The sequence below is a fragment of the Electrona antarctica genome (genome assembly GCF_951216825.1).
Source record: "Electrona antarctica genome assembly, chromosome: 23".
NCBI lineage: Eukaryota > Metazoa > Chordata > Actinopteri > Myctophiformes > Myctophidae > Electrona > Electrona antarctica.
This window is the reverse complement of record NC_136804.1, coordinates 30,626,245-30,641,986: the sequence shown is the minus strand read 5'-3', so window position 1 is coordinate 30,641,986 and position 15,742 is coordinate 30,626,245. Positions and strand designations below refer to the sequence as shown.

General features: G+C 43.0%; 2 protein-coding genes across 3 annotated transcripts in view; both read left to right on the top strand.

Moving 5' to 3' along the window:
• The window catches only part of LOC306916042 (protein NLRC3-like), a 67,460-nt gene that overhangs the window by 40,469 nt on the left and 11,249 nt on the right, over positions 1 to 15,742 (top strand). The window lies entirely within an intron of this gene.
• The window catches only part of LOC306916041 (uncharacterized protein), a 49,999-nt gene that overhangs the window by 23,547 nt on the left and 10,710 nt on the right, over positions 1 to 15,742 (top strand). Inside the window, exons 2-10 of one of the 2 annotated variants that reach the window (XM_079493741.1) lie at positions 7,494 to 7,652; positions 8,073 to 8,189; positions 8,759 to 8,875; positions 9,914 to 10,030; positions 10,629 to 10,745; positions 11,930 to 12,046; positions 13,193 to 13,309; positions 13,908 to 14,024; positions 15,219 to 15,335. In XM_079493741.1, the coding sequence (XP_079349867.1) occupies positions 7,513 to 7,652; positions 8,073 to 8,189; positions 8,759 to 8,875; positions 9,914 to 10,030; positions 10,629 to 10,745; positions 11,930 to 12,046; positions 13,193 to 13,309; positions 13,908 to 14,024; positions 15,219 to 15,335 (1,076 nt within the window). In that variant the 5' untranslated portion in view covers positions 7,494 to 7,512. The remainder of the gene's footprint in view (positions 1 to 7,493; positions 7,653 to 8,072; positions 8,190 to 8,758; positions 8,876 to 9,913; positions 10,031 to 10,628; positions 10,746 to 11,929; positions 12,047 to 13,192; positions 13,310 to 13,907; positions 14,025 to 15,218; positions 15,336 to 15,742) is intronic. The other variant, XM_079493740.1, reaches the window with a different exon arrangement.

Sequence of the window (15,742 nt, the reverse complement as noted above, 5' to 3'; positions counted from 1 at the left end):
ACTAAGTCTGAGAAACAACTATGACAAGCTAAACTGTACCATAATCTGGGAGATTAGAGTGTTTAAATGATAGTAAACCCTACCGACAGAGTTAGGATAGAACTACAGACCAATAGGACCTGTAATCCAGATTCCGGGGTTACTGTGTTCATCTTGAGTTGGGGGGAAGTGTGAACAGATCGTGTGAATGTATGATTGTAAGTGTTTAATTAATATGAATTAATAAAAACCCTATAAAATGCACGTTTGAGTTCATCGAATATAAGCTATCATTGGGAGCATTTAGTTCAACTGTGCGTGTTAGTCCTTTAACTCTGCCTAGTGCAAGGGCTGGTCGGAGCCTCGGCCAACATCGCCAAATAACCGAACAGTTTTAATTCGCTGTGCACTAAAGTGCACACGCGTTGAGGAGTAATATAGTCTATAATCTAGACATATTACAGTTTTAATTCGCTGCGAGCAGCGACTGGCTTAATTAGGCCACTAAAGGGCCTAATTAATACAGATTTAAAAGTTGTACCGTGCGCTGGGATCAGCGCACAGTTTGAAATCGCGGCCGGGCGGTTTGACTCGTAATATAGCCTATAATCTAGGCATATTACCAGTTTTAATATAGTCTATAATCTAGACATATTACAGTTTTAAATCATAGAGCGTCACTGACGTGACGTGACTTAGAACAAGTTTGTACCGTGCGCATCAGCGCACAGTTTAAATCGTGGCCGGGCGGTTTGACTCGTAATATAGCCTATAACCTAGGCATATTGCCAGTTTCAAATCGCTGCGTGCAGCGACAAGATCTGTACCGTGCGCATCAGCGCACGTTGATGTGGATGCGATGCCGCAGTCATTAGTATCCACAGGATTAAATCAACTATAAATGCTGCCGTGACGGCATGCCGTTTGATTTGTGCTACTAATAAATGCGACACCGTTAAACCGTTTCATGTGGTTATGGGGCCATGGGAAAAACAGCTGTTAAAACCGTAAGCCACAAGTGACTGCGGGTTTAACAATAGTTTGGGAGTCATTGTTCGATAGGGCAAAGTTCTAATCGACGGTCAGTTTAGGAAACTGATTATTTAAGACTATTTGTAACCAAACATAAAGTTTAATTGAGACCGGATAAGACGCCGGTCGTTTAAACCAAGAGAGGTGCTTTTTATAGTAACCACAATAAAAGTGTTTTCTTTCTGGGTGCTTAGACCGCACCAAGAAGAACAGCATTTAGTGCATGTGAGGAGGGGGGAAATTCCTCTTTCTGTCATGAAATGTCCAGGGGGACTGGTAATTACTGTCATGCGGTATAACCTACCAAAGTAGTAATTAATAGCGGTGATAAATGTTTAGAACAAAATAGGGTTCTAAACTCAGCATTAAAGGCGATGTAATAATCTTACCAGTCAATAATGTTTAACGCTGAAAGCGCGCTTTGAAGTGCGCATAAAGGAAGGGCGTGTCTATAATAACTGTTGCGTGACGCATCTAGTCTAGCCTGTAATCCAGGTTTACGGAAGGCTATTAGAGTTTGACCGCCCACGGCCAATATAAATGAATATACTTATATTATATATAATCTATATAATATAAAAAGGTTATAGTATAAAAAGGTTTATTTGGTAGGGAAGTATGGGCTTCTCTGAGAACAAATATAAGGTCAGAGTCCGCTAATTAAAGCTGGGCAAAAAACTAACCATTTACTTGAGTGAATGAATGATTTGTGAAAGTCGACTAAACCACTAACCCAGTCCAATTAGTTCCTGTACTGTTTGTTAAAGGGAGGGACAGAGGGGGTGGAAAATGGCTTCTTTAAAGATACAGAGCTCACAGGCTCAAGCTATGTTTGATAGCACAACCTATAGGGTGGATCTTTGTATGGACAGGGGTTCATCCAGCGAGATAACTGAAAGTTTTGCTGAGCTGGACAGGGCGATGGACGCTGTGATAGACGCGTCAGTAGATTACGAGATGATCCTTCAGGAACAAAACGAAGATAGACTCGCACACATAGAAAATGAATTACTGAATTTATATGTTAAACAGTACAACAGTGAAAGATACCGTTTAATCAGGGCTGCTATCTGTCAGGAGAATGACAGGGTAGCCAGAGGTGTCGTCACAGCAGGCCTCTGTGAGTGTCCTGCAGAGAGCAGGAACATAGGAGCCCTAGAGGAGAGGGGCATCCAGCCCGCAGACGCAGCACCAGACGTCACGAAATGTGACATCACGGACCCTTTCGCCAGCGCAGAGACGGGCGGAGCGGAGACGGTGCCAGCGGGGACCGGGACCGCCCCAGAGGGGCGAAGAGACAGGGCTACCAGTCATCCGGGCTGGGAGCAGATGGAGCCTGTCACAACGGAAGAGCCTGGTGCCTGCAGTATCCATGCAGGGAAGCCAGAGCCCTCTACCGTGGGCAACGAACCCACGACAGGACAAGCCCTCAGTCAGCACCGTAGCAGGCCAAGAGCGGCTGCGGGCAGAGCTGAGGGAACCGACGAGAACCACACGACGTTTCCGCAGCCTTCGACAGAGGAGGAATGGCCGAACATCGACGTTGGACAAGCAGAACCGACAGCGGAGGCAGAGCTGTCAACGGGAGCGGAACAGGCGAGCGGCCTTCCGGAGCTGGAGGCTGCCTACGCCTCACCGTTCATCGGCAGAGCCATGCAAACAAACGGCGTGGGCAAGGCCGACGAGTCATCAAACCTTCTCACCACAGAAACGCCGAGCGTGATTTGTGGCATTACTGGTGCCAGTCCACGCGTTCAAGAGGCGGTGGGGGAGGTGCATGACACACACGCCAAGCACCCTGGGGTGACTTTCGTGAGGGGTCACCCGAAGATTGCCCCCGTGAAGGGTGGCAAACCAGGAATGGCAAAGTCCAGTCTGGTACAGAAAACCGCAGTGTCGACACATTTGTTGTGTCGAGTGTGTAAAGCGGCTGAAAAGAAAGCCACAATGGCTCCTGTCCTTTTAGATCCTAGAAAAGGAAAAAGGTGGGAATGGGTGAACGCTTTCATGCCAGCGAGATCAGAACTGGGTCAGAAAGAGTAGCATGTGAAATGCTTCTCTACCCATTTTGTTCCTACAGCAGGGAACAATGACAACAAGATGTCACAAACAGCACACACACACACACACACACACACACGCACGCACACACACACTCACACACGAGATGTGTGTCTACCAGTGCATATAAATGTGATGATGTATGTGGGTTCATTATATCTGTACAATAACAAGTTACAGGTAAATGGATTTGATTTGTGCCAAGTAAGTCCTTATGAACAAAGGTAAAAAAGAATGCTGGTAAAATGATTATGTTTCCTTCGATTGGGAGGGGGGAACACTGTCTATCAAAGTGCAAGTGGGTTTTGTGCGTGAACGCGTGGGCGCGCGCGCACAAACTATCACACACACAGGCACAAAGACTGCATGTGTGAAAGACACATAATGTGGTTAAAATGTTGCAAGGGTTTGCAATTTTCAATTGGGTTGCTTTTGTTAAAGTCAAATTAAAAAATCCAAAGAAGTAAATGACACCAAGTTGTTATTTTGTTAAAATCACAATTTGAAGTTCCTAACAGGAAACTACCAGGGGTAATAAACTGCTTTGTTTGAACATGTGTTTACCAACTGGGCCCCATTCTGCAACCAAAAGAGTCGTTTCAGGTGGGGGGAGCGCAGGAAGAATGTTTTCTTAAAGATAAGGAACCAGTCTTGTGTGGAAAATAAACTGTCCTTCTTCCTCAAACCAAGGGGGTTGTTTAGATAAGTCTGAAGCTTTGTCCAGGCAAACAGCCATAAGGTTAAACGGACAGAGGTGACCAAAAGTTCATGTCAGTTAGGTAACCCCTAACTGACATGACATGAAAAAGCTTCTCTCCTACAAAGTGGAGATGCACTGTATCACATTATTACTACAAGTATACATAAGTTTGATTAGCTGTAACTGAATTTAATACTTAAGGGTGCGTTGGGATAATTACAAAAAATGTCCACGATATCGACGCATGTAAACCTTTTATTATTTTCATTGTTTATTGATTTATGCAGTTAATGGGTTGTGTTTATTTTAATGTGTTTTTCAAAGTTGTATAATGTTATAACTTCAGTATGTGGATCCAGTATTATTTAACAGGTTCCGAAATTACTAAAAATGGCATACGCCCAAATATCAAAAAATAATATTTCCGAAAAAAATTAATATCAAAAATAATCTTTCAGTTTATGGAAAATGAATAACCATATCGATTTTCATAACTGAAACGTGAGGGGTGTTTGGTTTATTATGGGTGTGCGAGATTTGTACTCATAATGAGAAATTATATATTGGGTCAGATTGATTGGAGATTAAGAAGCTGCTCTAGGGTGAGAGAGCCAGTCCCCACATTCCATTCCACATTCCATTGGGGGTTTTTACGGCCCTTCTCCTGTTGTAGGACAGGCCATTATTGACTCCTCTTTCACAGGGAGAGTCAACTCAGCATAGAACATACAATAATTGAAGTAACCTATCTTTAATCCCTTTCAATTGTGTAAATGTGTTCTAAATAACCTATTATATATTGGGTTGGTAAAAAGGCTAAATGATAAATACCTGTAATAATCTAAGCAGTTTAAAGTAGTTAGACATTACAGGGACTGTAATAGGAGCTGCTGTAGCCAGAGGTGCAAGCTGGATGGTCTGTGGGATCTGATTGGCTGAAAGTGTCAGTATGGAGGTGGGATCAGTCAGAGGGCTGCATTGACTATTCTGTATGGCACAAAGTGTAAATTAGATTCACCATACCATCGAACGTGAACATGTCTAGGCAGAGACCAGCGGTAATTATATGCTATAATGTATTATGCGATTGTATAATTGTACATTATTAATAATTGATGTAATATGATGTTTAGATGGTAACCAAATGTCATCTGTGTTCTTGTCTCCCCATCGTTGATCAATTACCATCTGATTAACGATAAGGTAGAATTAAAACCACATGATTACACTTAATGTACACTTAATCAATGTACCATTAATGTACTGAACTAAGTCTGAGAAACAACTATGACAAGCTAAACTGTACCATAATCTGGGAGATTAGAGTGTTTAAATGATAGTAAACCCTACCGACAGAGTTAGGATAGAACTACAGACCAATAGGACCTGTAATCCAGATTCCGGGGTTACTGTGTTCATCTTGAGTTGGGGGGAAGTGTGAACAGATCGTGTGAATGTATGATTGTAAGTGTTTAATTAATATGAATTAATAAAAACCCTATAAAATGCACGTTTGAGTTCATCGAATATAAGCTATCATTGGGAGCATTTAGTTCAACTGTGCGTGTTAGTCCTTTAACTCTGCCTAGTGCAAGGGCTGGTCGGAGCCTCGGCCAACATCGCCAAATAACCGAACAGTGGTCTTGGTGTGGCTTCGTGTCTGATACTGAGTTGGAGGTGGTCTTGGCGTGGCTTGTTGTCTGATACTGAGTTGGAGGTGGTCTTGGCGTGGCTTGGTGTCTGATACTGAGTTGGAGGTGGTCTTGGTGTAGCTTGGTGGCTGATACTGAGTTGGAGGTGGTCTTGGTGTGGCTTCGTGTCTGATACTGAGTTGGAGGTGGTCTTGGTGTGGCTTCGTGTCTGATACTGAGTTGGAGGTGGTCTTGGTGTGGCTTGGTGTCTGATACTGAGTTGGAGGTGGTCTTGGTGTAGCTTGGTGGCTGATACTGAGTTGGAGGTGGTCTTGGTGTGGCTTGGTGGCTGATACTGAGTTGGAGGTGGTCTTGGTGTAGCTTGTTGTCTGATACTGAGTTGGAGGTGGTCTTGGTGTAGCTTGGTGGCTGATACTGAGTTGGAGGTGGTCTTGGTGTGGCTTGGTGGCTGATACTGAGTTGGAGGTGGTCTTGGTGTAGCTTGTTGTCTGCTCTGCTGAGTTGGAGGTGGTCTTGGTGTGGCTTCGTGTCTGATACTGAGTTGGAGGTGGTCTTGGTGTAGCTTGTTGTCTGATACTGAGTTGGAGGTGGTCTTGGTGTGGCTTCGTGTCTGATACTGAGTTGGAGGTGGTCTTGGTGTAGCTTGTTGTCTGCTCTGCTGAGTTGGAGATCGGGGTTCTAAACGTTACAATATATTATCTTCCATATATGGTGTGTTGAATGAATTACAACATGAAGCCTTGAATTCATGGAGATTGTATAGTTTCTGTCTCATTCCTCAATGAAAGAATATGAAAATTGACAAAAGAAAACAATATATAGGGATGTATGTTTGGTTTATGGCCATATGGGTCCATTTGGTTCCATTTGTTACACTCCAGCTCAAACCAGCTCTGTGGTCTTGTGGTTAGAGTGTCCATCCTGAAACTGGGAGGTCGGGGTTCGATCCCCGGCTGGGTCATACCAAAGACTGTAAAAATGGGACCCAATGCCTCCCTGCTTGGCACTCAGCATCAATGGGTTGGATTGGGGGGTCAGTCCCTGCTTGGCACTCAGCATCAAGGGGTTGGATTGGGGGGTCAGTCCCTGCTTGGCACTCAGCATCAAGGGGTTGGATTGGGGGGTCAGTCCCTGCTTGGCACTCAGCATCAATGGGTTGGATTGGGGGGTCAGTCCCTGCTTGGCACTCAGCATCAATGGGTTGGATTGGGGGGTCAGTCTCTGCTTGGCACTCAGCATCAAGGGTTGGCTTGGGGGGTCAGTCCCTGCTTGGCACTCAGCATCAAGGGTTGGCTTGGGGGGTCAGTCCCTGCTTGGCACTCAGCATCAAGGGTTGGATTGGGGGGGTCAGTCCCTGCTTGGCACTCAGCATCAAGGGTTGGATTGGGGGGGTCAGTCCCTGCTTGGCACTCAGCATCAAGGGGTTGGATTGGGGGGTCAGTCCCTGCTTGGCACTCAGCATCAAGGGTTGGATTGGGGGGGTCAGTCCCTGCTTGGCACTCAGCATCAAGGGTTGGATTGGGGGGTCAGTCCCTGCTTGGCACTCAGCATCAAGGGGTTGGATTGGGGGTCAAATCAACTATAAAATTATTCCCGAGCGTGGCACGGTTGCAGCTCACCGCTCCAAGAGATAAAGGTCAAATGGGGAGAACAGATTTCGCAGCCAGTATATGACAATTAGTAAAACTTTAATCTTTAACTGTCAGAGTTATAGACCCATAAGGGTGTCAAGTACAGTAATTCAGAGTAAATGTACTTTGTACCATATTATAGTCCATAGAGAATTGCTGATTGATGAGGTCAGTAAGGGGTTAAAGTTCATAGATACTCAGATTACAGTCGGTGAGAATAGACTACATGTTAATGATTGACAGATCTATGGTTTAAAATGATAACATATTTATTGTGTGTGTGTGTGTGTGTGCGTGCGTGTGTGCGTGTTCCGTGCGTGCTACACATTCAGTATTCAGTGTCATTGACTGTAACCTTTGCCTCGGACACCACATGCATTTTCCCGACAGGTGTAATAAAGGCGTAAAGATTTATTTCAATGGCTGTAACCCTGACAGGTTACATAAAGACCTAAAGATGAGTGATTGTGGGGAGAGAGAGGAGGGTGGAGCTGACAGAGCAGAGTCTCCAACAGCCAGCCTTCTGTTTGTGAAGAGTGAGCGGTCTATGGGAGATGCTCCTGACTTCACTAATGAACCTGGACCTCCACACACTAAGTATGTCAAATCTCCTATACTATACAATATGTACACACTATAAAATATACTATAACTCTATAACTTTCTGTCCAATCTTAATTTATAGATTATAAATTACTATGTGTGCTCCAGTGTGCAGGTTGTGAATGAAGTGATACAAACCACTATGTGGCAAAGCTGTCTGTCTGTCTGTCTGTCTGTCTGTCTGTGCAACAAACTAGATCTATACAAGTATACATTGGTATCTATGTAACTGTTATCAAATTATAGTTAGTTTTTAGTTTCTGTTATTAACATATTTCTATGTTTTGCTGTTTCTCATGTTGCTGCAGTGTTCAGTAGCTGAAACCCAATATGTTGTGTTCTATCTACTTAATGATTAAGAACGTTTAATAAATTCATAATTATGATAATTATATAATCTTGTTATGATTCCAGAAGTGTTGACCACAGAGCAGAGTCTCCAACTCCCAGCCTTCTGTCTGTGAAGAGTGACCGGTCTAAAGGATGGCTGAATCCTGACTTCAGTAACGAACCTGGACCTCCTGACTCACAGTATGTCAATCCTTCTATAAATATATACACTACTATATAGACCATGGCCCTCATTTTTAAATGCGGAAAATTGTGGCGATTCCGGCATACTCCCATATTTGGGCGTACGCCGGAATCACCACAACTTTCGGCATTTATCATTCCAGAGTGACTTTGAACTTTGGTGTACGCCACGCCAAACTTCGAGCTGTCGAAGACTTTGTCCTACACCTGTTTTCTGTCGTATAGACAATAGACAGACGTATAGACAGCATTGACTGACCAGCTGAAAGGCATCTAAACATATTTATTCACTCCTAAAATTTATATCTATAAAACGAATAAATATTATACGGTACATACAAGGCATACATCGACCGATCTATGATGTGTATATGAAATCGGTAGGAGATTTCCAACTGTACAAGCAATTAAAATCACGCAATTAAAAACAATATAACATGTTTACAATGTTACAAGTTTAGATGCTTAATCAAACAAACAGTGCTCTTAATGCTGGTGGATTAAGAGTTAAGAACGTTTTTTTCATTCATAATTATGATAATTGTATAATGTTGTTATGTTTCCAGAAGTGTTGACCACAGAGCAGAGTCTCCAACTCCCAGCCTTCTGTCTGTGAAGAGTGACCGGTCTAAAGGATGGCTGAATCCTGACTTCAGTAACGAACCTGGACCTCCTGACTCACAGTATGTCAATCCTCCAATATACTAGCCTGGCTCCAGCCCTGAATCGCCAGCCACGCTCAATACAAATTTAAATAAAATGTTCTGGCGATTCAGGTCTGGTGACTCGGCCTATGGGACGCTGTTTTTTTCGGTCAAAAAATGCTCGCAGCAGCTGATTGGCCATCACCGTTGACGTTAAACAACAAACATGGCTGCCCCCACTGTGATAATGTGTGACCGTATTGATCTGGCTATAAATCTCCCTATGATAAATAGTTTCTTTACAGAAACGACAGGTTTTGTTTACATCCTAGTAGCGCTCGTTGACTGTTTGTTTGGTTAGCAACCGGGTTAGCCACATGATTGACAACGACGTCATTTGCTTTCCTACTATTTTGATTGGTTGGTATGGGCGCTTTGGCAACGCCCATCCCAGAAACGACCAAAGGGCTTTCTGTCTGAATAATGAAGTGAAACCAACTGAGAATTCAAGCTGATTGTTAGGCTAACAATATACTACAACAGGGAGTGCTCATTCTATCTCAATGGGATAGTTCCTAATGTGTGGAACTATAGCCCATAGCACCCCGCTTCCCATAGCACCCCGCTTTGTCTCAATGGGATAGTTCCAATGGTTGCAACTATAGCCCATAGCACCCCACTTTGCGGCGAGATCAAAGCGTGTCGTCAATCTCTTACTAGATTACTCTGGCCTCTACGTCAGCGACGGCGCCCAGACACGCCCACCACCAGCAGACGAGCATTAGCCGGTCATTATTAGCTATCAGAACCGCACCCAAAGGACCTGCTGCTGCAGCAGAGACAAAAGAACACCACACTGTAGTTTAAAGTAAATAAAGTTGTAGTTTTAATACATTTCAGTTTCTGTTATTAACATATTTCTATGTGTTGCTGTTTCTCTTGTTGCTGCAGTGTTCAGTAGCTGAAACCCAAGATGTTGTGTTCTCTCTACTTGTATAACGACACATAATGATTAAGAATGAATAATAAAGTGACTTTTTCATTCATAATTATGATAAATAGATTTTATGATTCCAGAAGTGTTGACCACAGAGCAGAGTCTCCAACTCCCAGCCTTCTGTCTGTGAAGAGTGACCGGTCTAAAGGATGGCTGAATCCTGACTTCAGTAACGAACCTGGACCTCCTGACTCACAGTATGTTAATCCTTATATAAATATATACACTAATATGACCATGGCCATGACCATGGCCCACATTTTTAAATGCGGAAAATTGTGGCGAGTCCGGCATACTCCCATATTTGGGCGTACGCCGGAATCATCACAACTTTCAGCATTTATCATTCCAGCGTGACTTTGAACTTTGGCGTACGCCACGCCAAACATAAAGTCAGGTGGGGAGCTGTCGAAGACTTTGTCCTACACCTGTTTTCTGTCGTATAGACAATAGACAGATGTATAGACAGCATTGACTGACCAGCTGAAAGGCATCTAAACATATTTATTCACTCCTAAAATCTATAAAACGAATAAATATTATACGGTACATACAAGGCATACATCGACCGATCTATGATGTGTCATATGAAATCGGTAGGAGATTTCCAACTGTACAAGCAATTAAAATCGCGCAATTAAAAACAATATAACATGTTTACAATGTTACAAGTTTAGATGCTTAATCAAACAAACAGTGCTCTTAATGCTGGCGGATTAAGAGTTAAGAACGTTTAATAAAGTGATTTTTTTCATTCATAATTATGATAATTATATAATCTTGTTATGATTCCAGAAGTGTTGACCACAGAGCAGAGTCTCCAACTCCCAGCCTTCTGTCTGTGAAGAGTGACCGGTCTAAAGGATGGCTGAATCCTGACTTCAGTAACGAACCTGGACCTCCTGACTCACAGTATGTCAATCCTTCTATAAATATATATACACTAACATATAGACCATGGCCCTCATTTTTAAATGCGGACAATTGTGGTGATTCCAGCATACTCCCATATTTGGGTGTACGCCGGAATCACCACAACTTTCGGCATTTATCATTCCAGTTTGACTTTGAACTTTGGCGTACGCCACGCCAAACTTCGAGCTGTCGAAGACTTTGTCCTACACCTGTTTTCTGTCGTATAGACAGACGTATAGACAGCATTGACTGACCAGCTGAAAGGCATCTAAACATATTTATTCACTCCTAAAATGTATATCTATAAAACGAATAAATATTATACATACAAAGCATACATCGACTGATCTATGATGTGTCATATGAAATCGGTAGGAGATTTCCAACTGTACAAGCAATTAAAATCGCGCAATTAAAAACAATATAACATGTTTCCAATGTTACAAGTTTAGATGCTTAATCAAACAAACAGTGCTTTACTGCCATCCATCCATCCATCTTCAACCATTATCCGTAGTCGGGTCGCGGGGGCAACAGCTCCACCAGAGAGCTCCAGACCTCCCTCTCCAGAACAACATTAGTGACTTCCTCCTGGGGGATCCCGAGACGTTCCAAGGCCAGTGAGTCGATGTGTTTCCTCCAACTGCGCCTTGGTCTGCCTCGGGGTCTCCTCCGTGTGACCCCGGGGCACAAGTAGGTGCGTGCGTGCAAGTAGGTGCGTGCGTGCGTGCGTGCATGCGGACATGACAGGCAAGCGAGGCGAGGGGGAAACAGACTAATTTCGGCCGCTTGTATTTACGACCTTATTCTTTGGGTCATGACCCACACTTCATGACCATAGGTGAGAGTAGGAACGAAGATTGCGCAGTAGAGAGCTTTACCTTAGCTCAACAATGCCACTTGATATTTTCAAATCATCCTCATGGTGGCGCTATAACTGTCCGATTCGTGTTATTACCTATTACTGTAGTTTAAAGTAAATAAAGTTGTAGTTTTAATACATTTCAGTTTCTGTTATTAACATATTTCTATGTGTTGCTGTTTCTCTTGTTGCTGCAGTGTTCAGTAGCTGAAACCCAAGATGTTGTGTTCTCTCTACTTGTAGAACGAGACATAATGATTAAGAACGTGATTCTTTTCATTCATATTATGATAATTGTATAATGTTGTTATGTTTCCAGAAGTGTTGACCACAGAGCAGAGTCTCCAACTCCCAGCCTTCTGTCTGTGAAGAGTGACCGGTCTAAAGGATGGCTGAATCCTGACTTCAGTAACGAACCTGGACCTCCTGACTCACAGTATGTCAATCCTCCAATATACTAGCCTGGCTCCAGCCCTGAATCGCCAGCCACGCTCAATAAAAATTTAAATAAAATGTTCTGGCGATTCAGGTCTGGTGACTCGGCCTATGGGACGCTGTTTTTTTCGGTCAAAAAATGCTCGCAGCAGCTGATTGGCCATCACCGTTGACGTTAAACAACAAACATGGCTGCCCCCACTGTGATAATGTGTGACCGTATTGATCTGGCTATAAATCTCCCTATGATAAATAGTTTCTTTACAGAAACGACAGGTTTTGTTTACATCCTAGTAGCGCTCGTTGACTGTTTGTTTGGTTAGCAACCGGGTTAGCCACATGATTGACAACGACGTCATTTGCTTTCCTACTATTTTGATTGGTTGGTATGGGCGCTTTGGCAACGCCCATCCCAGAAACGACCAAAGGGCTTTCTGTCTGAATAATGAAGTGAAACCAACTGAGAATTCAAGCTGATTGTTAGGCTAACAATATACTACAACAGGGAGTGCTCATTCTATCTCAATGGGATAGTTCCTAATGTGTGGAACTATAGCCCATAGCACCCTGCTTTGTCTCAATGGGATAGTTCCAATGTGTGGAACTATAGCCCATAGTACCCCGCTTTGTCTCAATGGGATAGTTCCAATGTGTGGAACTATAGCCCATAGCACCCCGCTTCCCATAGCACCCCGCTTTGTCTCAATGGGATAGTTCCAATGGTTGCAACTATAGCCCATAGCACCCCACTTTGCGGCGAGATCAAAGCGTGTCGTCAATCTCTTACTAGATTACTCTGGCCTCTACGTCAGCAACGGCGCCCAGACACGCCCACCACCAGCAGACGAGCATTAGCCGGTCATTATTAGCTATCAGAACCGCACCCAAAGGACCTGCTGCTGCAGCAGAGACAAAAGAACACCACACTGTAGTTTAAAGTAAATAAAGTTGTAGTTTTAATACATTTCAGTTTCTGTTATTAACATATTTCTATGTGTTGCTGTTTCTCTTGTTGCTGCAGTGTTCAGTAGCTAAAACCCAAGATGTTGTGTTCTCTCTACTTGTATAACGACACATAATGATTAAGAATGAATAATAAAGTGACTTTTTCATTCATAATTATGATAAATAGATTTTATGATTCCAGAAGTGTTGACCACAGAGCAGAGTCTCCAACTCCCAGCCTTCTGTCTGTGAAGAGTGACCGGTCTAAAGGATGGCTGAATCCTGACTTCAGTAACGAAACTGGACCTCCTGACTCACAGTATGTCAATCCTTATATAAATATATACACTAATATGACCATGGCCATGACCATGGTCCTCATTTTTAAATGCGGAAAATTGTGGCGATTCCGGCATACTCCCATATTTGGGCGTACGCCGGAATCACCACAACTTTCAGCATTTATCATTCCAGCATGACTTTGAACTTTGGCGTACGCCACGCCAAACATAAAGTCAGGTGGGGAGCTGTCGAAGACTTTGTCCTACACCTGTTTTCTGTCGTATAGACAATAGACAGATGTATAGACAGCATTGACTGACCAGCTGAAAGGCATCTAAACATATTTATTCACTCCTAAAATCTATAAAACGAATAAATATTATACGGTACATACAAGGCATACATCGACCGATCTATGATGTGTCATATGAAATCGGTAGGAGATTTCCAACTGTACAAGCAATTAAAATCACGCAATTAAAAACAATATAACATGTTTACAATGTTACAAGTTTAGATGCTTAATCAAACAAACAGTGCTCTTAATGCTGGCGGGTTAAGAGTTAAGAACGTTTAATAAAGTGATTTTTTTCATTCATAATTATGATAATTATATAATCTTGTTATGATTCCAGAAGTGTTGACCACAGAGCAGAGTCTCCAACTCCCAGCCTTCTGTCTGTGAAGAGTGACCGGTCTAAAGGATGGCTGAATCCTGACTTCAGTAACGAACCTGGACCTCCTGACTCACAGTATGTCAATCCTTCTATAAATATATATACACTAACATATAGACCATGGCCCTCATTTTTAAATGCGGACAATTGTGGTGATTCCAGCATACTCCCATATTTGGGTGTACGCCGGAATCACCACAACTTTCGGCATTTATCATTCCAGTTTGACTTTGAACTTTGGCATATACGCCACGCCAAACTTCGAGCTGTCGAAGACTTTGTCCTACACCTGTTTTCTGTCGTATAGACAATAGACAGACGTATAGACAGCATTGACTGACCAGCTGAAAGGCATCTAAACATATTTATTCACTCCTAAAATGTATATCTATAAAACGAATAAATATTATACATACAAAGCATACATCGACTGATCTATGATGTGTCATATGAAATCGGTAGGAGATTTCCAACTGTACAAGCAATTAAAATCGCGCAATTAAAAACAATATAACATGTTTCCAATGTTACAAGTTTAGATGCTTAATCAAACAAACAGTGCTTTACTGCCATCCATCCATCCATCTTCAACCATTATCCGTAGTCGGGTCGCGGGGGCAACAGCTCCACCAGAGAGCTCCAGACCTCCCTCTCCAGAACAACATTAGTGACTTCCTCCTGGGGGATCCCGAGACGTTCCAAGGCCAGTGAGTCGATGTGTTTCCTCCAACTGCGCCTTGGTCTGCCCCGGGGTCTCCTCCGTGTGACCCCGGGGCACAAGTAGGTGCGTGCGTGCAAGTAGGTGCGTGCGTGCGTGCGTGCATGCGGACATGACAGGCAAGCGAGGCGAGGGGGAAACAGACTCATTTTGGCCGCTTGTATTTACGACCTTATTCTTTGGGTCATGACCCACACTTCATGACCATAGGTGAGAGTAGGAACGAAGATTGCGCAGTAGAGAGCTTTACCTTAGCTCAACAATGCCACTTGATATTTTCAAATCATCCTCATGGTGGCGCTATAACTGTCCGATTCGTGTTATTACCTATTACTGTAGTTTAAAGTAAATAAAGTTGTAGTTTTAATACATTTCAGTTTCTGTTATTAACATATTTCTATGTGTTGCTGTTTCTCTTGTTGCTGCAGTGTTCAGTAGCTGAAACCCAAGATGTTGTGTTCTCTCTACTTGTAGAACGAGACATAATGATTAAGAACGTGATTCTTTTCATTCATAATTATGATAATTGTATAATGTTGTTATGATTCCAGAAGTGTTGACCACAGAGCAGAGTCTCCAACTCCCAGCCTTCTGTCTGTGAAGAGTGACCGGTCTAAAGGATGGCTGAATCCTGACTTCAGTAACGAACCTGGACCTCCTGACTCACAGTATGTCAATCCTTCTATAAATATATATACACTAACATATAGACCATGGCCCTCATTTTTAAATGCGGACAATTGTGGTGATGCCAGCATACTCCCATATTTGGGTGTACGCCGGAATCACCACAACTTTCGGCATTTATCATTCCAGTTTGACTTTGAACTTTGGCGTACGCCACGCCAAACTTCGAGCTGTCGAAGACTTTGTCCTACACCTGTTTTCTGTCGTATAGACAATAGACAGACGTATAGACAGCATTGACTGACCAGCTGAAAGGCATCTAAACATATTTATTCACTCCTAAAATGTATATCTATAAAACGAATAAATATTATACATACAAAGCATACATCGACTGATCTATGATGTGTCATATGAAATCGGTAGGAGATTTCCAACTGTACAAGCA